The sequence below is a fragment of the Pholis gunnellus genome (assembly GCF_910591455.1).
Source record: "Pholis gunnellus genome assembly, chromosome: 24".
NCBI classification, from domain to species: Eukaryota; Metazoa; Chordata; class Actinopteri; order Perciformes; family Pholidae; genus Pholis; species Pholis gunnellus.
In genome coordinates, this window is record NC_136551.1 from 9634317 (window position 1) to 9658004 (window position 23688).

The 23688-nt window shown below is 43.3% G+C and overlaps 1 protein-coding gene across 1 annotated transcript; it reads left to right on the top strand.

The window, feature by feature from the left end:
* The first annotated feature begins 5963 nt into the window (after nt 1-5963).
* On the top strand, nt 5964-22663 carry slitrk6 (SLIT and NTRK-like family, member 6). Its single transcript, XM_079185541.1, has 2 exons — nt 5964-6471; nt 18700-22663. The coding sequence occupies exon 2, from the start codon at nt 18715-18717 to the stop codon at nt 21241-21243; it is 2529 nt and encodes an 842-aa protein (XP_079041667.1). The 5' UTR covers nt 5964-6471; nt 18700-18714; the 3' UTR covers nt 21244-22663.
* The last annotated feature ends 1025 nt before the right edge of the window (nt 22664-23688 follow it).

Consider the following 23688-nt stretch of genomic DNA (forward strand, 5'->3'; position numbering starts at 1 on the left):
TATATTACCTGTGTAATCCTAACTGCCTGTTTGTTTGTTTTTGGGATTTATATTATTTTCAGGGTTCCCTAAGAGTTTGGAACTTTGGGTCTCACAAGTGTGTTGAGCTGCTTTTGTTTGCCCTTCATTCACACAGGTGTGCTCAATTAGCTCCCACGCGGCAAACTTCTGTCTCGCGCGTGAGACTGACTGACAGCTTGGCTGCGCGTTTGAATGCCTGCAATGGGCCGAGGTGTGCAGAATCTCGTTGGCCTCGAGTGTGTGTTGTGTTGTGTGAGACTGGTAATGGAATTACCCTCAGAGACCATTTCAGGACAAAGAGTGTGTTGGGGTGGAAAAAGAACGCTTGCAGCACATTTTTCTTGTTTCAATAATCCTACAACTCATTCTACCTGAAGCAAACGCAGCACTTGTGTTGTTCTGTCCTTTGCTGTCAGGTCTTTGTGCTCCACCAGGTTGCCATTGGCACCTGTTTGTTTTGTTTTTTTTACACTCTGTCATACACTTGAGGTGTATCTCCCTGCGGGGAACGGGATCAAATCCAACACCTGCCATGTCCCCTGCCCTGCCCTGCCTTTGCATCTGGCCGCCATGCGTTCACCTTGTTGCTCCCTCGTCACAATAACAGTGTAAAAGTGGAATTGGAAACAAGGAAAACCCACCCGTACCCTGAAAACAAAAGCGCTGCCAGAACGAATGAGTGAAACTGTCTGAGAGTCATCGCTCTACCTGAAATGTGTAGCGGTTGGGGATTACAGCCAGGAAACTCACAGGTGCTGTATTTCTTGGAGTCGACATTGACATCAGAGGATTGGGATGCAGGAGGAATGTGATGAACAAAGAGGGTGAAATTAAACAAGTTGCTTGTTCCTGTTGTGCTCAAAGCAGGTACGGTCCAATGACCTGCAGCGTTGCTTTGTTTTTGTTTCCAGTAACCACCAGAAGAAAAGAATTAAATGAAATATGGTATGCAGCAAAGTATCTCATTACTACAAAAGCATAAATCATTGCTAACCATAGGGAGAGCAACAAAGCAGAAAACAAACCTCTCTGTCACTGTAAGTCAAAGAAAAGCATGTTGTAGCATGAAGTGTTTCATAAATCATAACCCTCCCTGGCTTCTCACGCCTAATATACAGCAGCTTAAATACAAACATGCCTTGTATGACCCCCAAACTGTGTGTAAAACATCCATTTCACATGAAGCTTAATATCAAAGGTTTTTGAACCATTGAACTATCAGGATGCTACATTGCTTTTATACCGTTTCGGTGTTTAGCTTTGAATACAAACAAATTTTTTCATTGCATGATGTCACAAGGACAGGTTCAACTGCCACAGTGTGACAAATACAAGTCTGGACCTGAGTCAACGAGAGAAATCGGCACGCTCGTCTCGTCTATCACATGTTTGTCAAAAAGGCAGGGTTTGCAACGCGGTCCACGCTAAGCCCTAGTGCCAACAAAAGGCAGCAGCGTCTGACTTCTGGACGACATGATGAAAGGGCTGTCAGAAGATTTAAAAGTAAGCGTGTACATGTCCGCAATACATGTCATGCAAGTTGTTCACAAGGTAAAGGGAGATGGCATTGTTCGCGGTATCCAACGTGACCCCGTGCTGCCGTCCTCATCCAACTCGTCCGACCACATACGTTGACGCAGGGTGGAGAACCGTGAGAGGATGTCACAATATTTTGAAAGACAGGCGATAAGAGGGCAGGAAGGCCTCCATTTGCCTCTCCATCATCTGGTGCTTCACGCTAACAACACCTGGGTGATAAGAGACGAGCGGTATTATCAAAAGTATCAAGATTGACCTTATTTAAGTGACTCAACCATCCAACTCCACTTGCACTCCAGGGGAACTCACTGCTACGTCTGGTTCTCTTATCTGACACTTGCAATGTAATTGCTACTGTAGGGAACAGTTTCTTTATTACATTCTTTTAATTGTTTTGTCAAAGCTTGCCAGTTCAGGCCACACACTTACTCTAAACATTGACCTGGTGTTGTTAGGAGTTAGGGGAGGGTTCATTGTTGAACCTAAAACAGCCTGACCACAAGGCCCTTGGGGAGTTACAGGGCAATTAGTCCAACTGAAGGAACAATCACGTTAACTGCGAGGGCACCGTGGGCCAACCGGAGCAGCACTCGAGGAGCAACTGATCTGACAAAAAGGGGCACACCGGGGCACTAAATTGCCCCTCTAAGGAAAAATGAAACACGGAAGTGTCCCATTAGGACACATTGCCGTATGTACCAAGGTTAAATAAAGTGTAAAAACAGGACTCTTCAGCACACCACTGACTCAGGCTACAGCTAGAAAATATCTGTTCCAATACTTTAGTTTGTTTCATTTTGTTAAACATCTATCTTCTGACAAAGATGCAACGTATTAAGTAATTGTCAACTGTATTAATGGATGAAGATTGTCCTGAACTAAATGTGAGGGTTTATCTGTAATTACTGGTTTTGAGCACTGTCAAATCACAGCGTTCGTTGAGCTAATCTATGCAGTGCCAGCTCAGTGAGCAGCGTAGACAATTCTGAAGTTTGGGTGGGAAGGCCTGTTTCTGGTGCCTCTCCTTTTTGACAGGAGAAGCATCGAAGAGCGAGACTAAATTTACCCAGTCTGGGTTCCGCCAAGATAGATTTTTTTTCCATAAGAATCCCTGATGCAGAGCATGCGAGACATCTCAGACTGCAGCACACAACATTGTGCAGCGTAGGACTGTGGGTGGGCTGTAGCTCCTTGGGCCAGCACCAAAAAAACACACACACACACACACACACCCCAATGCATAAGGATCTTCCATTATTTGGGAAGAGATTGTCATCGCAGCATAAACAAAAGTTGCCCTGTCTTTCAAATGTCATCACGCAACAGTGTTTCACTCCTTTTGGCTTCTTGGGTACCGCGCGACTCCCTTGAAGATGAGCGATGGTGACATCAGAAGTACAGACATGGCTCTGAATGGGTGGCGAAATCTGTGTTCCTCGAGGTCCAAACAAAGCCTAGAGCACAGCCTCAGTTTTTTTGCCTCTTGTGATGCAGAGAATATGACCGTGATGGAGAGAAAAAAGAGAAAATATAATAGACAAACAGATGTGGAGTGCATTGATGATAATTGTGCATATTATTACGGCGCCATTATGCAAAATATTATGGAAAAAACTTCTGTTTAGCAAAGGCACGATGCTCAGACGACACTCAACTTTCAGAAAATACGAGTTGCCTCGGAAAGTCGTGACTCGAGAGCTCTTAGATTATGCATGAGAGCAGTTGCAGCCAAGAAACTACAACAAAACCGGATCCTCAGATTCTGGATAGCTTTGTTGCAAATTGAACATTCTCCAAAAAAAATGAAAATCTTTATTGTTCAAGCACAGATTTTCAGCTCACGTCCAACAGGAGAATAGTCGGATGAAGTCTTGCTATTGCAGTTAGCTGATGCCGCCCTTGTCTATCTCCAGGTCCTCTTTCAGCTCTGCTGCTTTATCAGACGAGTGGGAGGCAAGTGATTGTGTTCATACAATAGCAGTGTCCCTTTTCAGTATAGTAGCTCAGAGATGCAGCGGAGCTTCTTTTCTTTTCTTTTGCTGATAGGTAGATGGTGATTATAATGAAAATAGGACAGGTGTGTTTGAGCAGTTGCCAACAGATGGTTCCTCTGTGAGTGTCACCCTACTTTTTCAGTCAATGTGAAAAACCAGATGCATGCACCGCACAGCCTAGAGCGCTTGGCTCGGCATTCTAAAGTCTGCAAATTTACAGCAGGGAAATCGACAGCAGGGTTCCCGTGGTACACAAAAGAATGTAAAAACAGCTCTTATAAATAGAATTAATTCAGCGTCAGTGTTGAGGGCCTCAACTAGATCCACTGTATGATGAGTTGCTTTCAATATGTTGCTGCTATGCACACACTGCAAGGTTATGTACAATGATGACACATTCTCCCCCCCCCCCCCCCCCCCCAAAAAAAAAGCGGACCGTTGTCGCTGTATAAATTCAGCACTGCCTGTGAGACACTTGCAGGACATTGGCTTGCAACCACGACAAACTACATCCACTAAATACAGATTTAATGACTAGCAGCAGGTTGCATCAACATCCACAACAGTCAGAAAAAAAAGGTCAAACATTGTGAGCTACTACCCCTGACTGGTATTTCCTGCAGTGCCATATATTGCATTATATGATGTTTCTCTTATTTTGTCCACCAACAAAGTTCAGTGTTCTGCTGCTGAGCAACAAAGTGTAATGCAAATCTCCACATCTCCTCTCCAACTTCAACTGAAATCCAACAAGTGCCATTTATTTCCCCCGACAAGGTTTTGCATAACACGTAGTGACTATTGATGTTCCATCTGCACATCGGTGGGGCTAATATTTAATTGATTAGGGCCGCCTTATTCTTTGTTTAGACAACAGACCAATAAAAAAGACGTTAATAATCAAGATGACAGCTACCCACACCCAGTTTGGTCCTAGTCCCGGTCCACAAAGGCAAGCAAACAACATATATGAATGTTATCTGTGTTTTATTTGCTATTAGTCCGTGTGATAAAGCACCTGGACTGCTTCGGAACAGCGCATAAAGAACTGACAAAGGTGCTTAATGGCTTTTTGTGGCTTTCATTAACTGCAAATCTACTGTAGGAAGTGGTTCAGCGCCACTGAAAGGATGCAGTGTATTTACTCTGAAAGAGAGCGAGACACCAGGCGGGGGGAGTTATTGGGAGAGTGACATTGCTGAGACCATTTCCAAGACTTCAGCGCTTGCTTTTAAAACATTATCACTGCCATTAAAGCAGCACGGTCAAATATCGATTCTGCCTAAATGCTTCAAGCTGAAAAAACATTTTTTGGATGATCTCAGGTTGTGTAAATGAATTTGTAAGCAACATAGTATACCAACTAACTTTTTAACTCTGCAATAACTCACGCAATAACTAACGCAATAAAAGTCAACACCTTGACTTCCTCAATCCTTCGACCACCTCCTTTTTTCGAAGATGTATTTGGGGTCGGGTCACTGGTGAGGACCACTCCGTGATGCTCCAGATGGGTTGTGCATTCACACTAATCCTTTGACAAACCCGCGCGGCTTTACTCGCAGACACCGTGAGGGATACATCCCCGGCCCATCTGAAAGTGATCAACCAGTAAGTGCCAGCAACTGCCAGTCGGGGTTTAGATGCAGACGAATCAGTAGCTGTCGGGTGTTTTGATAAATCCAAGCTGCAACTGTTTTGCACTTCAGCGTTCAAGGACGCAGACCAGCTGGAACCCCGGTTCGCTGCAAAATGCAAGGTGCGCAATATTTGTGCGTCTGTGCTGAAGGAATTATCCACTTGACAAATAAACTGCATTTGTTCTCATTCATAAGGACTGATTCTATGGTATTACATGTTTTCTGAATTAATGGGGAGATTTTTGATTGGCTGACTGGATCTGTAGCATTAGTTTCACGGTGCTGCAGCCAGGCTATTTAAAGCTCATCAATGCAAATGTTCTTTTTCCTTAGCACTGTAAGAACCAAGAGGAGGAGCTCTGTGTAACTGCTACAGAGCTGTCCCAGTTGTATCATCTACTACCACATATAGACAGGGAAATCCCGGAAGTTGAGTGACTTTTCCTTCTAAATAAAAGTGCAGAATATTTTGGTTGGAAAGAGAGGAAACATGCAGAATAGTCATTGGGATTTTTTTAAACATTGGTTTTATTACATAGGAAAGTGTTTAACTTATATTTTAGGGGGATTGTGTATGAAAGACCAAAATAAGGAAATCAAAAAAATAAAAAATTCAATGGAGCTCGTGTGGATTTAGCGCTGTGCTTTTATTGTGAAAGGCACCGCCAGAACTCCTTCCATCTATGGTGCCTGACTTGATGCAGCTTCCAGTCTCGGTCGTCCACCTCCACAGCATGCAAATTGCGGAGCAACTCCAATATATCGCAGATTGGTTAACTACACAGAGCGCGCGGCGCGGCGCATGAGCTGGAACCGGTGCGCGCCCCTCATCATTCAGAGTGGCCCGTAAAATAAGACAGAATAGAGTGTTTTATAATCACAGCAGTATGTTGTCCCCGTGGCCCGAACCTGCAACTTAATCCTAATTAATTCTGAGGAGTCTGCGGGAGGACGGCGACACTCAGGCATCCCGGGACCGGAGAGAAGAAACCTCTCCACGAGCTCCTCGCGCAAAGGGAATAACCAGAGTGTGACAGCGCTTGTCAGACTCGAGAAAAAGACTGTGGACCCGAGAGGACAAGTGGGGACTGACGGATCCTGTGAAGTTTCTCCGTGTGTCAGACCGTTTTTTTAAATTTTTCTTCTTTTTAAGGACCGGAGAGAAAGTGTTGTGGAGGGTTAGTCCCTCTCCGATGCGTCGGTCCCCCTCGTATACTGATGGACTGAGTACGGTGACATTTGGAATAGCATTCCCCTGTTTTCATCTGTATTAGACGGTAAGCCACGAAGTCAGTTGTAATATATGTGTGTGTGTGTGTGTGTGTGTGTGTGTGTGTGTGTCACTAAAACGTTAATGTGCTCAATGACTTTATTTTCTTTTTTTATGACCAGGTGGGCTTTATGGAGGGTGACAATACATATATATAATAAAACAGCCTAAGTCTCAAGGAATCCAGGTGTCCATCATGGGAAGGTTCCAACTAGCTACAGTATGTTACACAGCAGTGTGTACCTCCATTTTATTTTTAACCTAAGTACATTCCTGTGAAATGTATGTGGACTGAGATAGCGTTAGTTATTTATCACTAGCATGATTTTACAAGAAGTCCCGTCAAAAGAAAAGTGCCTGGACTGTGACAGGAGAGAGGGAGAGAGGGAGTTTTCCTGAGGGGGCTCCATTACCTCGAGCACACCTGGCCGCTTGCCACCCGCAGCTACTGTATCCTACGCTTATGTTAATCAAGACCGGTGCTGTGCCCACACGCTGCTTTTTAACACCGAGCGCAACTTCAAGTGGCTCCATTTGTCTTTCTGCGTCGATGAGCGCACATTCTAATGCCCCGACAGTGCGGCTGCTCCGCGTATGAATATGTATGATTACAGGTCGGCGGTCGCAGGTGTGTTAAATGAGGGCTGCATCACGACTCGCTAACGGACCTCAGCCAATCAGAGAGGAGTTTTTTGTATTTTTTATATCAGAAGCATATTTTCTCTGTTCATCTCTTTGAAATTAATTAAGCGTCGCACAGCAGTGTTAACATTGAGCATACACATGGTTACATTGTAGATCTGGACAGATTAAATACATCTTTACCGCATACAAGCCTAATTTAATCAGCCCCCCCCCAATGTGAGAGTGAGGTTATAGTCTTAAATACAAGTTAATGAGGGGGAGAAGAAGTGTCTAATTAGCGGTTAGTTGTAAAATTGCATAATTGAGTTTGGGCCCCAATTATTTGCTTGGATGAATCACTGGTTAATAGCTTAGTTATAAGCGCCCCATGCCATAAATGTATGGGCCGCTCAAGCCTCATGTGTCTGAATAGTGTGAGATTAATTATTGATGGGTGGTTTGAGGGCCAATTTAACGAATCGCTCGAAAGGGACGGTTCACAAAGGGGTGTTTAGTGTGCTGCTAATTGCTTATGTTCCTGCTTTCTCGTAAAAAAAGTGTTTAACAAGAGGTCTGCATGTAAGTATTTGAATTCATGAAGACTCACATGGGGCTGAACACCAATAACCAACGGTTATTGATTGGACCCCTATTAAAGAAATGGCTCACAGTGAACGGGAGTGTGAACAGGCGTAGTTGCAACATGTGAAACAGCCAAAGGAAATTGGTGACCAACGAGAGTAGTCTGCCGTTTTAAGAGCATCAGGGGTAGAGCAGGAAGGAGGGCATTGTGAAAGTTTATTAAAGCACACGACTTTCAGACAGAGGGAGCCTGCGGATGTATTGGCGAGTCCCTGCCTCCTCTGTGACATGGAGAAAGTAGGCACCGCGAGCCCACAGAATATTGAATCACTCCAAAAAAAAATAAAAAAAATGGTCTGGAACAAGGGGCAGGGGAGTTCAACTATCTCTTGCCTCTTGAGTGGGCGGATGTCATAATTATCATTTCTCCAGGATGGCGGTGGAGGGGCCGCGGGCGCTGGCAGGACTCTCTGCAGATATGTGGGTGTAGCGGTGGTGTCGACCCTGTAGGGCAGGCCACATCACTTCCGATACAGAGGAGAGAAGGGACAAGTCCTGGCCATAATTGGTGCCGAGGAACACTGCAGGGCGCTCCGGGGAAAGTTGATGGACGGTCAGTGCCTCGTGCGAGTACACAAACAAGGCGCACGTGCACGCGGAAGCAATAAAGTGCAGGGGGCCTCTAATCTGCTATCCCATGTCAGGCTGGAATGAAACAACCCCTAGCTGGAAGCAACAAGTCTCGCTATCTCGCATTCTCTCTCGTTCTGCCCCCCCCCCGAAAAGCAAAAGTGGCCCGACTTTAAGTATTAGTGGACGCACGCAACTGTTGGTTGGTGACCTCCAACTGAATGAGGACAAAAGGGAAGAAAAGAAGTCCCTCCTGTGCTGCTAAGCCAGGTTGTTGGTATTGTCTGCTGTGTGTCGCAGTACGGCTAGAGCAAATTGGTGTAAATGAGCGGGGAGGACTCACACTCTGAAAAGCACTCCCTGTGAAGTGTTTTCCAAGGTATTCAGTATTATTAAAACCAGTTCTTGCCTGTTTGTGCTTCATCACTCTCTGCTGTATCGCAGGTGTGTGTGTTACTCCAAACACCCGGAGGAAAATCGCCTTTTTCACTAAAAACGCTTTCTTGCTATAAAGCTCTCTGACATATATGGGAGGTGGGAGCTTCAGGCCTGTGGATCTGTTATTAAAGTCCTTGCAGGGCTCCACTAGATTCCTCCACCCGGAGCGCTGGTGCTCACTTCATTGTCAGGAGCCTCATTTCAAATGTAGGAGCTGCACTTAAACTCACCACGGCAGGTTGGTGGTTTATTCAAAAGCTGTGTTTCTGATCAATGTTTCAAAGTGACATCTCCGGAATGACAATGCAACACGGTTTTGTGTTCCCCCTAAAAACAGACAGGCGCTGATGAGTCCACCCATCTAGCTGTCGCACGTCCATCAATCTTTGCCGAACGCCTTCAAAACAGCCTGCTGCTGGGAGAGCGGTGCACAGAATGCGACGGCGCCGTGAGCGTTCGCGTGAAACGCTCAGCCAGCAGATTATTTCGGGACAGTAAACAGCCTTTTGACGTGCCGTGTGCACATGTTTCATACTGCAAACGTTTGCAGCACAGTACGGGCCGTGTTGTCTGTAAATGCTTTTAATCTTTTGTTTTTATTATGAGCTCTTTTGTTTTTTCCAAAGGTGCCCAGCAGGCAGTAATCTATCCCAAATACAAATAGGGAATTATGGGTGTCGAGACGTTTTTATGATTAGACCTTGACTTTCTTCAGGCAGGTTTAAACAGGAGTTTGTTTTAATCCAGTCTGGCTCCTCTAACTGCCCGATGTGGCATTCCTACTTAATTGGTCTTGAGAGGTCTTGTTCAGGACGACGACGTAGGTCAGCCCAAGTCTCTGCAGTTGTTAAGTCATTAGACACTCAATTAACTCAGCCACTGTACCTGATCTAAAAGAAAACAGGGCAGAAAAACAAGTTACCTCGAACTAAAATATGCGTTCAAGTTGCTGCCTCAAGTGTACTCTAATCAATTATTTAAAGCACCGCTCGACAAGACATTTATGTAAACATATAACCCAAATCCCAAACTTGGACTGAGATCCCCTAAGTCTATCCTGAAACTTGTCTTCTTAACATTCAAGCTTTACAATGCAGCTTTTGATTGTTAACAGCCAATAGTTTGAAGGTAATTTGCATCATTCAGGTTTTTTTATTTTATATCTCTCGCTTCTTGTCTTTTGGCAAAACACAAGCGAACACCCTGTTATATGAAAATAGATACTACAGTGAACTGTATATGGATTATGCACTGATTAGCATACAGACTTGCACAGACTTGACATCAATCGATTCTTCCATCTTCTAACCAGCTCATCCTGTTGAGGGCTGTTGATTGGAGCTATGTTCCAGTCCTCTGTGAAATATATTTTTCTACCCATCAGCCCAGATTCTCTGTGTCTCTCTGTGGACTGCTGACGTCTGCTCTGTCTGATACTGGCAGTTCCAACAAGTCTTATTAACTCCATTGCATGTGTATTCCGTCTGTGCTCAGGGTGTCAACTGGGTGCAGGTTTGCTCTGCTGGCTCTGCATCTCAAAGTGACCCCAGTATGTCTAGTGAATACACAGCATGAAGGCAGAGCTGACGGAGTATCAGAATAGGAGGGATACACGATCCAGTGATTTTCTATCGGAGGTAAAACTTGCTAGTACACGTTTCCCAAACAGTAAGAGATGGTCTCACGTTGAGATAATCTCCTGGCCTGTTATTGCTTTTTTCTCCACCACAAGAGCTGAGGGAACTTTGGATATATGTTTTTGCTAAATTAACTGAAAGCTAATCCACAGGGTTTAAAGGTCCACCTTTCTTCAGTTTGTTTATTTATTCTTTATTCTCCCTACGGGCTGACATTCTCAAATATATCAACTACAATATGGCGAGTCACTACAGGCACAAACCTGCCTGTGTTTTACACGCATTAGTGGGAAGAAAATGTACAATAAAACGTGTTTATTTTGCTTCTGTCTAGTGGCATCTGTAGATTTATCCTAAAGACAGCATCACCTGTGGTGTCTTGTGTACGTATTGCAGTTAAAAGCCTTTTTTCTCAAAATGATTTGTTTTCTCAGACTCTGAGCCAGAAATCTCCACTTCAGTAGTGCTTACATACATCAAGGTTTACAGTTTCATACCCATCTATATTCTCAAGGTAACCTGATTCATACAACTTTTTATTCCTACAAACGTGTCAAATATATATATTTTTTATGGCTGTTGACAGTATTTTCAGAGGAATGACAAAAAGCTACACCCAAAACTCGCCTCCCCTGAAAAACTTTGACTCGAAAACGTCAAAAAAATGAAACAAATCAGCGTATATTTTATAACAGAATGCATCATTTGCACATTTAAACATAACATTTCAGAATATGTATCACAAAAAATGTTATTCTTAATGTAACAACCAACTAAGGACGTTTTATTGGTGATATCTTTGAGTTTTAATTTGTCCCTGTTCACCTGTAGTATCTTCCCTTTCAATCAAAAAAGGCTCAGCTGCTTGGCAAAGTGACAGCAATAATCTAGATTATGGTACTCTAACCATGAGTGACATACAAAAACAAAGCAAATACCATTACACATGCTGTGCACACTCTTTCAACAGTGCAATGTTACAGTAGGCCTCCTGACTAATTGCCACGCTACCGTTCAGCTGGTACTAACGACTACGTCCACGAGCAGCTGTGATCGTTAAAACAGCTTATGACTTTAGAGCCGTTCGTCCAGTTAGAGAACCAGCAGGGCTGTGTAGAAGAACTGTAAGCATGCAGTGTATTCCAATTCAAACCAGTTAAATATACCGCAAACACAAGACATGTACATGCATGGCACTGTGTCTTATTAAAACAGAGCTGCACACCAGCTCTGTGTACTTTCTTTTGTTTTAGTGAGACAAGAATATAAAAAAAAAAATCTGAGATTCTTTCACATTATATCATTTTGACAACTGTCCAGTTTGTAGTTTGTTTTTATAGAACGTACGTGACATTTGTGTTTATTGGCTGGTCAAAAACAAAATGGTGAAGAAGGTTTGCTCACAAAATGAGACACAACATCCACCGCAGTATATTCTAAGTCCTGTTGTGCAGACACGACAGAATGTTCTAGGTGGTGCCTTGTATATTGTTTATCTTCTATAAGCAGGTCAGTCTATCTAGAATATGTGGCTCCTTTGAGTCTGAAGATTTCATCTACACCTATTTATGGAGCGAATCATAAGACTGTCATTACTGTTGCCCTGCGGCCCTTTTACTGAGAGTGGGTACACTTACTTTAAATGGGCAATTCAAAGTGCTGAGAACATAAAGACAACAAGACAGAGAATGATTATATAGGATGTCCTAACTGAATACTCCTATCAATATTTCTCAGTCTCAATATCATACAAATGCCACATAATGTGACCTACATAAGTAAATGAGAATAAGAGCGAGAATATTGGCTATTTATACACAGGTATTCTTAATGTGTGCCTCAGGGTCGAACCAGAACCAGGACTGTGCGTGGCAGACTGTCAGACCCTGCTGCAGTTCAATTAGCAGTTTTCTAAAGGGACTCTGGAGCTCGCAAGCACTACAGCTTAATTTGGGCCAGAATCACACAGTGAAAGTTCCCTGTATAGTTGCTGTTATTTAACTTTACACAATTAATTAGTTCCAAAATTATCTTACAGCGCACCACAATATATATTTATTTCACATATCTGGGTTGCTTATGGCGTGCCAGACTTTCCTGTCACAGCTGCCTCTGGATGGCGTATTCTAAATGAATTTATCTACAATTTACCAGTCCTGCTGGGCACTCGTCACTCCTGAATAGAATGTGTTCCTCTTGTGCGGGGACAATAATGTACATGGGAAATTTACATCTGTTTGGTGCAGATGTCTTCCCTCACAAAACCTACCTTGACGCCACTATTCACTGGTGTAATCTGCCCTGCTCTTTTCTGGAGAACTAATTACTGCGCATTAGTTAAACAGACCATTTGAAATGCAAGCCTGCTAAATCACGCTTGCCAGGGGAGAGCCAGCCCCCTCCTCATGCAGTCTTTGTGCTTCTATTATTAGTTCTATCATGCATATGTTCGCTAACAGAAATTAAGGCCCACCAGCAGTAAACAGTAAGAGAAGAGGATTACACAGTGCAGAAGGTAGCTAGAAAATGAAGCAGTGTTTTTTTGTACCTGCGTCGGTCAGGTTTCTGTGTGTGAAGCAGTGCCGTATAAGAGGCCCCGCTGCTTTTTTTTATCTTGCCATATGAGCTGCCAGCTGCCCGGACTGCTGCATGACATGATAAGCGCACAGCTGACGTAGCTTTTTGAACAGGCTGGCGATGATGTTTCTGAAGATGCAGCCCTCGTAGCAGCCCATCAGAGCACGGGGGGCGTGATCCTCCCCGGCCTCCGCAGCCCCGCCAGGAGGATCTCTGTTTCTATGGGCTGCTGCGGCCTCGCTTCCATCCAGGTGGAGAACGTGGGGTTTGATTTAATAGTTTAAAGACGCTGAAGTTTGGTCCGGCTGGTAGATGAATAGAAGCAGGTCTCCATGCTAAGAGCACACAATCTTGGTACCTAATTGAGACAAAGTGGTAAAGCGACAAATATTTGTATTGCTTTCACTTCCATGTTGTGCTGCATTCCCACTCATTTATTTTGAGGTATATACCTATCAATTCGGGAAACAAATACCATAAAGCTCCCAAAAAGTGAAGCCAAAACATCCCAGTTGCCGGCCAGTGGCTGGCTGTTGGTTTAGGAACGCATTTTAAATGTCAGTATCGCATGCAGTCGTGGTAATTTCACTGTGGTGAAGCCAAAATCGTGAATGCAATTACTCTTCCGATTAATTGTGCAGCCCTACTCATCACTCGAATCATAATATTCAGCTTTAGAGCAATTCACACCTGCTTGGAGTCAACCATCATAGTGTTTGATCGTTGTGATGGAGCGCAGATTACATTTACATTTCAGACATGTAGATGACGCCCCAGGATAATATACACTATTCATATGGGTCTGACAGGGAACCTCAGACTTCGGTGAATTAAAATGGACTCCATCAACCACCCTGTTGTCAAGGACCATAAATCACAGTGACTGCAGGTAGCCTAGCAATGAGGAGGACCGAGGTCATAAAATGTTTAGAAGTGAGTGGAAGCCTTTTTAAAACCAAGAAGATCCCACAAGATATCCACTCGATATGTCTTAAAACACAAATACGGAGTGACTCTTATCAGTCTTGATGGAGTTCGGGAGAATGGCTCTATCTGTTGGGTGCCACAAGGGATAACAAGCCTTTCATACTTGCACATCAAGTTGCCTCACGATACAGAGAAAGAAATTAGGCTCCTGCCTTTTGGGCTATTTGTGGCTCCGGCGTGCTTTACTTACTTTGACAGTGACGAGGACGGAACATGACTTTCACTGTGTTCATATTATTTAGAAATAATGTCCTAAACTGTCAACTGGAGAGGGTGCATGCTCGTCGGTTCAAATCCGGATTACCGTTGTCACACACCATGTCTGTATATTGTTTGTGTCAATTCACCGCAAACTATGACAAATGTATGGATGAAAATGAGTGGTGCCCAAACGCTCCAGCCGTCCGGTGCATGAAGCGTGCAAAATCAATGGAAGGCAAGGGCACATGTGCTTTGTGCTCTTTTGTAAAGATTACATGCTCAGGGAGACATTTCCAAATGTATCACCATTGTCTTCCCAGAAGTTGTGTCAAGGTCAGAATCTGCCCATTCATATTGAAAACAGTTTTAAACAACTTTAATGTGGCATGCTGTGAATTTGGTTCATCAGCAAAATGTTGGCCATGTTGGTAGCTGCAGGACTCTGAATAAAGTTAAACTTGAACATCAGTGCGGGGTTGCATGTGATATTCTGCAGCTGAATCTGTGGGCTGTTAATCTCCGTCATCTTCGCATTGAGTATATTAGTGGCAGTGATCATCAGTGAATATAGTTAAAACGGATCCATCGTGAAAAGATAGGGATTTCTGTGGGGCATATGAACATGTGTATTCATGACTTATCTCTGAGGGTGTTGAAGAGGCCTCGTCACTGTGACATGATAATCATGTGGAGCAGAGTTGTTCTGATACAGTCTAAAAAGCTGTGTTGGGTATCGAAGATTACCGATCCAATATCACATCATATCTTTAATCAGCTCATTTATGCTGCACAGGAACAGAGACGACACGTCCATACATCCTGCCTGATCTAGTACCACACTCCTGGGGTTAAACTCGCACCCCATCTTTTCTTCTTTCACTCCATCGTGTTGGAATCGTCAGGACGGGCGCTGGTTAATGTTCGCTCTTAACAGCCGTTGGGCAGCACGGTGCTGCTTGGCAAAATAACGAGACAAATGTTGCATTGATTGACGTTATGATGCGTTCAAGCGCCATGCAGCAAAATGAGTATTGGGGAGAAAGTCAATTATAATGTTATCATGATGTGATCAAATGTAACCTTAACATGAAATACAGTTGCGTAAAACAGCAAAATAAAGTCAGTATTAGGTATTATTGCATTGGAACAATACATGTAGCAGGCCCAAATAAAGTGTAAACATGCTATTTATGGCTCTCTAAGTGGCAAACCCGTACCGTGTGTGTTACAGCGCCTGTAGAAAGCCTCAATGTGTGATACATTTTCCCATCTCCACTTTCCCTCTGCTGTCTTGTCCTCCTAAGCTCTGCACTCTTTTTTTATTCTTTTTCATTTGATGTTGGACGATGAGTTGGCTTCACACACATGCACGAGGTGAGATCTCATAGGGCTTCAGTAGATCTCTAATTGAATTGTCTGAACAGCAAGAGATGCACATTGGAATTACATCTGAAGACTGGCCCCTGGAAGCGTGTTTCATCTCTCGTGCTGGGTTCCATGCAACATTGATTACCTGGAAAATGGATCAGCTGGAGAAGTCTGTTTGAAATACAGAAGAAAGAGTGCACGAGGCCAATGCCTTCTTCATATCTGCCCTCTGCAGTGTTCTCATGCAGTATGCGATAACATCTCTTCATAGTCTGTTTCATTTCTCATTGTCTTACGAGCCATCGGGGTCACAGAGGTGAGTGCTTTGGGTACCATGACCACCGCCAGACTTCTGAACAAGCAAATACGGATGAGTAATGAAAAGGAAATGACCAAAGATATTCTTGGTTGCCAGATTTTGGGGCCATTTTCAGAATGTTATCACTGTCTAAACAATACATATTTAATAGGTTTGACACATTTATTTTGTGTGTTTCATTAGTATTTTACTTCCACTTCATGTCTCCCCATTTTCTACCTTCCATTGATTTAAGATAGTCATTTTCTAGATGGAAATTTCAACGCCTGCAACTTCAAATTGTCATCATCTTATGTGTTACAGTAACAGTCTCACTTCTGAAAGATATATGACGATAGGGCTGGGGGATAATTCAATCTGATAATTAATTATTATCATGAAATCATAAAACGAGATATAGTCATACAAATGATGTTGTCGAAATTCATTATAACGAACAAATTATTTTGCACTTAAGTTCTTAATTAAAAGATAAAATACTGTTTTCATTTGTCAAGAATTCAAGCAAGAGAAAACGAAACCTACTGTTATTTCTTATTGACTATTTATTTATTGTATTACGAGAGAACAAGCTATTGTGATATATATTGTGTTCGAGATATGAAATGACCTATATCGTGTTGAAAGATTTTTTCCATATTCCCAACCCTAATATATAAAGATGACAAAGCGCAAAATGGGTTATAGTTAGAGCGTTGTCTGAAATAACTTGTACACTACAGTTTTATTTGCACAACTCCTTTTTCTAATGACTTGTAATGAGTTACTTGTCATTTTGAAGGATTTTTCCATGTGTCTCCCTATCACACATCCACATCAGAGCACTGGATGTCCCTGGAGGCGACACAAGGCAACTCATTATTATTATTGTGTATTCTGTCTGATGTGGTGATTCCCTGTAGAAATTAGTAACGGACTATTAATGCGTGAGGTGGTTGTGCTTTAATTTGTTTCATATTTTGTACTCTCTGTAATGTTTCCCTCGGTTTGTGGAGTGAGAGTCGAGATCTGGCTGTAAAGCTGAGAGTGACCTTGGGGTATATATGCCTGAATACATCAAAGATGTTGGAGATAGTGTTGTCTTGGTTTTCATCAATCATTTTTTCTTCACCCAACAGCACAAAAATGTATCGAGGCACTTTTGAAATGGGCAAAAAGAAAATGTCAAATAGAAAGAGGAAGCAAGAGTGAAGTTAGTGTTTAAGAGACTCCTTCAGATTCAGCTTTGGTCTTTGGAGCTGACAGCTCCGTTCAGGGGTTTGCTTGTCTCCTCGGACACCGTCCGCTATGTGTGTGGGGTTCAAAAAACATTTATCTGAACTAAAGACTAATCTAATTCATCTTTAAACATTTGTAGACAGGCTGTTGCAAGTATTTAAATGAATATCTAGTGCGGTACAATGGATAGATAAACTCCAATCAACACTTCCCCTGAGATGTGCTCTACGTCTCATTGACTATCCATGAGGGGAAGTATTTGTTTTGGAACTCGTGTCAAAGGAGAGTGGAGCACTTGTTATAGATGGATCATGAGTCAGAGGTTTCGGTTTCTGACAAACACGGGTCTCCACAGGATGTATCGGCTGAACTAGGCTTGCCTAGTCTTGTTAGAATGAGCGAATCGGATTTGTTAACAAAAACAGCTGGGCTTTCCCGCCTTCTTTCCATGTTTTATCTCTTTGAAGAATTCTGGTAGCGAATGGTGCATATCTCATTATCCTTGATCATGGGAAGATGTCTTTACTTCTCCACCAGTCCCCTGATAGTGGTCTAGCCTTTGATCCATTGAGATCTTAGTTAAATTAATGTAATGGTTTTAGATGTGGCACCGAGGCCTCTCATCATTAAAATCACATTTCAGCGTTTTGCTTGTCATTCAGCGTGGATCCTGCTTACAATGAAGTTTGAATTCTCCTCATGAGAGCTTGGTTGAACACTTCCCATTGCCTTTGTGCTCCTCCAGGTGATTTTCACTGCATGGGAACAGTTCTAAACAGTAGAAAAACACAATCAGAATAACCTTACAAGAAAACAGATTGATGAATATAGGGCGTGATTAGATCCTTTCAGTCCAGTCGGGTGAGAGTTAATTTGCCGAACAATGAAGACACAACGATTCATTCCAGCTCTTTATTTAAAATTTCTTTTATAAATGTTGCTTTGACATGGACTCTGAAGGGACAGAGCTGATTTCTGCCTTCGTATGACTCACACTGAGTAAGTCTTTGTTCAGACGAGTCTGCATATAAAGGGCAGGAAAATCAGTCAAATGAGAGTCATTTTATTAAATGTACCATTATCCCAGTGTGAGTCACTGGAAAGAGATGCAGTCTTACTGTCATCCCTGTGAAATGTGTTTAATCATTGGTAATGCAGTGTCCTGGTAGATACTGTGGACTCTTAATATTTCTATTAGGATTTAGTTGCTACACTTGGATCACTCTCATATCTCAGACATTGCTCGGTCATGTAATGGCCACATAGGGTTAACTTTATGAAGATACATTAGGATGAACCTGAGGCTTATTTTTACAGAGTTAACGGACTGTTGAATAGTTGAATTATATATTGTTCATGCACTTTTACTATATGAAGACAATGCAACAACAAACTCTTTCATCCTAGTCAAGTGTGACTTCCCCTCATGCATATGATGTACCCATAAATATCATTTCACGCTGTTATACTTAAACAACCACAGTTCATGTAATGTAACACATTAAACTTGTATGACAGTTGGATCACTGGGACTGTGTCATTCCTCATACATTCAAATAGAATCATTTATTTATAATACATTTACAACATATACTTAATGCTTTTTTGTTTCCTCCCCAACCCTTCTTCCTTTGCTTCTATCCTTTCTTCACAGATATCTCAGACCGAAATGCTGCCCTGCATCATTTTCATCGGCTTGTTTCTCACCGCAGCCCGATCCCAAGATATCCATCCCTCACAGGCATCATCCTCTATAAGTGAGTCTTGTGACTCCTTGTGCTCCTGCGAGGGGAAAGATGGCATCCTTCATCTCAACTGTGACCAGAGAAACATCAGTAAAATCTCCCAAATCAAAGTCCCGGCAGGTGTGCCCTTCCACCTGAACCTTTACAAAAATGACTTGGTTGAGCTCCGTGCCGAGGAAATGGAGGGGCTTAAGAATGCCCTTTCACTGCACATTGGGGGTAATAGCATTCAAGAGCTGGAACCAGGGGTCTTTAGCACTCTCGGTTCACTGAAAAAACTCCACATAAATAGCAATTTCCTCGTCACTCTGAAAGAGGACACTTTTCAAGGTCTGGTGAATTTGGAGTTTCTCCAAGCTGACACGAATTTCATTCGGGTCATCGAGCCTGGGGCGTTCAACAAACTGATCCGCCTCAAGGTCCTCATCCTCAATGATAATTCCGTAGTGTTTTTACCTAACAACATTTTCCGGTTCGTGCCCCTCACCCACTTGGACCTACGTGGCAACAAGCTCCAGACACTGCCTTATGTCGGCTTTTTGGAGCACATCGGACGTATTATGGAACTTCTCCTGGAGGACAACGAGTGGATCTGTGACTGTGATATTTTACATTTAAAGATCTGGATGGAGAACATGAGGGCCCAGTCGGCGATCGGGGATGTGGTCTGCAGCACACCACATCACCTTAAGGGGACCACTCTGGCTAAAGTCAAGCGGGACGTTCTCTGCCCGTCCCATGCAGATATAAACCTGGAGGAGCCGTCAAAGTCGCTGGATATGGTCGTCACCCCCTCATCCAAAGGGAACCCCAAGTTGATCGACGCCCAAGATGACGCCAAGGTGCCGACACCGTCTCACCTTCCCGGCAGCCCTTGTGTGGAGCACTGTTCTTGTCACAATCACCCTGTGGCTGGCTTTTTGATGCATTGTCAGGACAGAGGAATTCAAAAGGTATCAGATATCGGTATACTTCAGCAAAGCCCCACTAAACTAGTCATGACAGGAAATATGATTCAGAAACTCTTGAAGTATGATTTTGTCACATACGACAGTTTAGAATTGCTCAACTTGGCGAACAACAGAATTGATTACATTGATAATGAAACATTCCTCAGCTTGAGCAGTTTGAAAAAACTGTATTTAAATGGCAACCGAATTGAAAAGCTGTTCTCCACGATGTTTGTGGGGCTCCACAACCTTGAATACCTGTATCTGGAATACAACCTTATCAAAGAGATTGCTCCAGGCACATTTAATCCCCTGCCCAACCTGAAGCTGTTGTCATTAAATAACAACCTGCTCAGCTCTCTTCCAGCGCAGATATTTCGCAATGTGCCCCTCACCAAATTAAACCTGAGAAAAAATCTACTTATGCACCTGCCAGTGAGCAATGTGCTTGATCAACTCGACTCGCTGGAGCAGATTTATTTAGAGGACAACCCCTGGGACTGCAGCTGTGACTTGCTCAGCCTCAAACAATGGGTGGAGAAACTCAGAAAGGACACAGTGGTGGGCTCCATTTTGTGTCACACCCCGAAGAAAGTGATGCAGGCCGAGCTAAGGAGCCTTCATCACGAGATGTTATGTCCTGGGTTGGGGACTTACCACCCTATGTCCCCAGATGGGGAGGAGAGCGTGACGGCCACCCTGGGGCCCGACAGCGCTGGCAAGGGTTTTTTCAACTCACTCACGGACACTGTCCCGCTATCTGTGCTCATCCTAAGCCTTATAATGTTTATCCTCATGATTATATTCTGTACGGCCGGATTGGTGGTGTTTGTGGTGCACCGGCGGCGGAGGAAGGCAAAGAAAAAAGCAGCAGACGAGCAGCCCAGGGAAAACAGCAGCAGCCCCATTCACCTACATTACAGCATGTACGGGCAGAAGACAACACACCACACTCTGACACAAAGAACGGGGTCTGCCAATCTGTACGAAGAGAGATCGCATAGTCCCATTGTGCAGATCTGTCGCAACCCCACCTACTGCTCCCAGCACAAGGAACACGACGCAGATTTGGATTATGGCCTCGACGAACCCAGCGGCAAGCATCACGTCTGCCGGAGCATCATGGAGAAGGAGAACACGTCTCCACTCACGGGAAACCCCAGCTTAAAGTTCCGACCAATGACCGGAGATTGCCCCGCGGAGTTCGTCACTCTGGGAAATCCCAACTCCTTGTACAGGAACATTCTGGAGAGGGAGAAGGAGCTGCAGCAGCTTGGAATAACGGAGTACCTTAGGAAAAACATGCCCCAGCTTCAGGCTGCTGTCGACATGCAGGTCCCGGGGCACCAGGAGGAGTTAAAGCTAATGGAGACAATTATGTACTCACGACCACGCAAGGTCATGCTTGAGCAAACTAAGAACGAGTACTTTGAACTCAAGGCTAACTTGCATACTGAGCCAGACTATTTGGAGGTTCTGGAGCATCAAACTGCATTTAACTGAGCTTAAGCAGAAAAAACAACAACTATATATATTATGTTTTCAACCAAGTGCCTTGTCCTGTTTGCCCTTCTGTACTTTCCACAGTGTGATATATATATCATGGGCACATCACTTTAACTTTAATCGTAGCACAGAATGTAACTGGTTTAGTTTGTGTTACCTTTTATCTGTTGACAGCCATGTGATGTAGCTGGTGAAAGGTGTAGTCATTTCGGCCAAATGTAACTTAAAGAAGCTATCGTTGTGTGTTGACCGGGTCTGGGCTGAAACCCTCTTTGAAAACAACTCAATCAGCTTTTGATCACACACACACACACACACACACACACACACACACACACACACACACCCTCCAGTCTGACATCCTGATAGGATAAAGCAGATGTTTGGAAAGAAGTGAGTAAATTCCAATCGCCGCTTGACCCAGAATTGCTGTTTAATCAGACTAGCCTGACTCTAGATTATGACCTGATTACGCCCTCTGTCAACATCAGCCAGCTGGAATGCTGTAACCAGAATGCTCATTGTGCCGTGGAGTCAGCAAAATGCCAACTGTACATTGGAAAACAGTGATAGGAGTGTGGTTCCACTGCTTTTCTGCTCAATCCAAGACACTGCACAGTTGCAGTCATAGGTCCTTTATTTATTTTTATATACAAACTGGTGACATCCAGAGAAGGATGTTTTATTTTCTGTCAATCAGTAAATACAGCACATAAAGTACAGTATATTATACTCAACTGTAACATTGTAAAAAGAAAAATGCATTGCACTAATCAAATGCCATAGGATGGTGCATGACAATCAACAGAGTCCTGCTGAAACTTGTTTTTATTTTTGTTTGTCTGTTTTCTGCTAGAAAAAAAATGAGCCACAAACGTGTATGATCTTTCAGCGTGTGTTTGTGTGCACGAGCGTATCACGACACTATTTGATGTCTGAGAACACTCAAAACTGCATTTAGAAACGCCCCTCCGTCCTCATGCTGACTGGCTGATTTGAAGCTGTTTCGGACTGAATCCAGTGCGGGGAATATTAACCTGTTTGCACATGAACGGTTTCTGACGAGCAACATCACCCAAAAGCTCCAGTTTCCCATGCAGACAACCAGCCGACGGACTCCAGCCAACTGTTTCTCTGTTTCAAAGCAATGGACTGCTGGCGACTGACATTTGCAATGTTGACATTGTCAGATATTACACCATACACTCCTGGAAACATTCTACTTTGAGACGGTTCATGTAAGCACACACACTCTGTAGCTTTTCTACTCAACTACATTGAATTATTATATTTATTCTGTATATTTTGTACATACTAATGTCCCATTATATCTTTGTTTTATGTGTGCCTTCAGTGCTGTACAGACTATAAACAGAAGCTGTAACTGATAAACAGGAAATAAAGAGTTGCAATATTACATAAACTTGAGTTCATGGTAAGTACAGTGTGTACCGCATTCAGACAACATCCATAATCTTACAGATACTGTACAATGATGTGGAACTCTGCAGTTCACAAGATGTCAACTAATTGACACAGCAGCCACCCTGAGCCGCGCCCCAAATAATCACATTCTCTCCTAACTGGCTCAGTCCTCCACAGCACGAATGTATATGTGCATGCATGTATTTGTATAAACACCATTTGGTTGTTTCCTCCGCTGTGTGAATAATTTAACCCCCCACGATGGCTCAAACCTGGTCCTTAATCACACAACAAAGCCGCTGGGCTTTTCACCAATCTTGCTTTTCCGCCTGCCTTTCATTCCCCTCCTCCTCTCTGGGGGAAACAGTGGACCCTCCTCTAATTCCTCCATTTTCTGTCATAATTGATGCATCTGAGGCTCCTTTGCAGGAACACAAGCATAACCTTGCAGTGCAAAACACTCACGCACACAGACACGCGTGGAGCACTCGCATACAAATACAGATACACCGCCAGCACGAATAAATATGTTGATAAATTTGAATGCAGACACGCATCATTTATGGGACGCAAACTCACGGAGGGATACGCGCACACAGCAGGGAAGATGAATGAGCCTCCGCAGACTGATCCTGTGAGACTCGTAAGCAATATGCTTCTCTAAAGGTGAGACATTTGCAAAGTGCATCACTGTGTTCTGAACTGAAGCTCACTAAGGCGCCCATGTTGAAACAGAGCCACAGTGTTATACATTTAATAAGATGAGTCAACAGCCACAACTCAAAGAAGAGTACATCAAATAATAATTGGCTCAGCACTGGTGGAACTTGTTTTTCTTCAAATGTAATTTTGTATGAAGTCTTTTGCAATTCACTTTAGTGTGAGTATGGCCCAGCCTGTTAGATAAACATACAACTTTAGCACTTTTATAAAAATGGAAAGCCCTGATAATGATTTGGACATTTTTAAATAAAAGAAAAAGCATATAAGAACATGTTTAGCTTCATTTGAGATGAT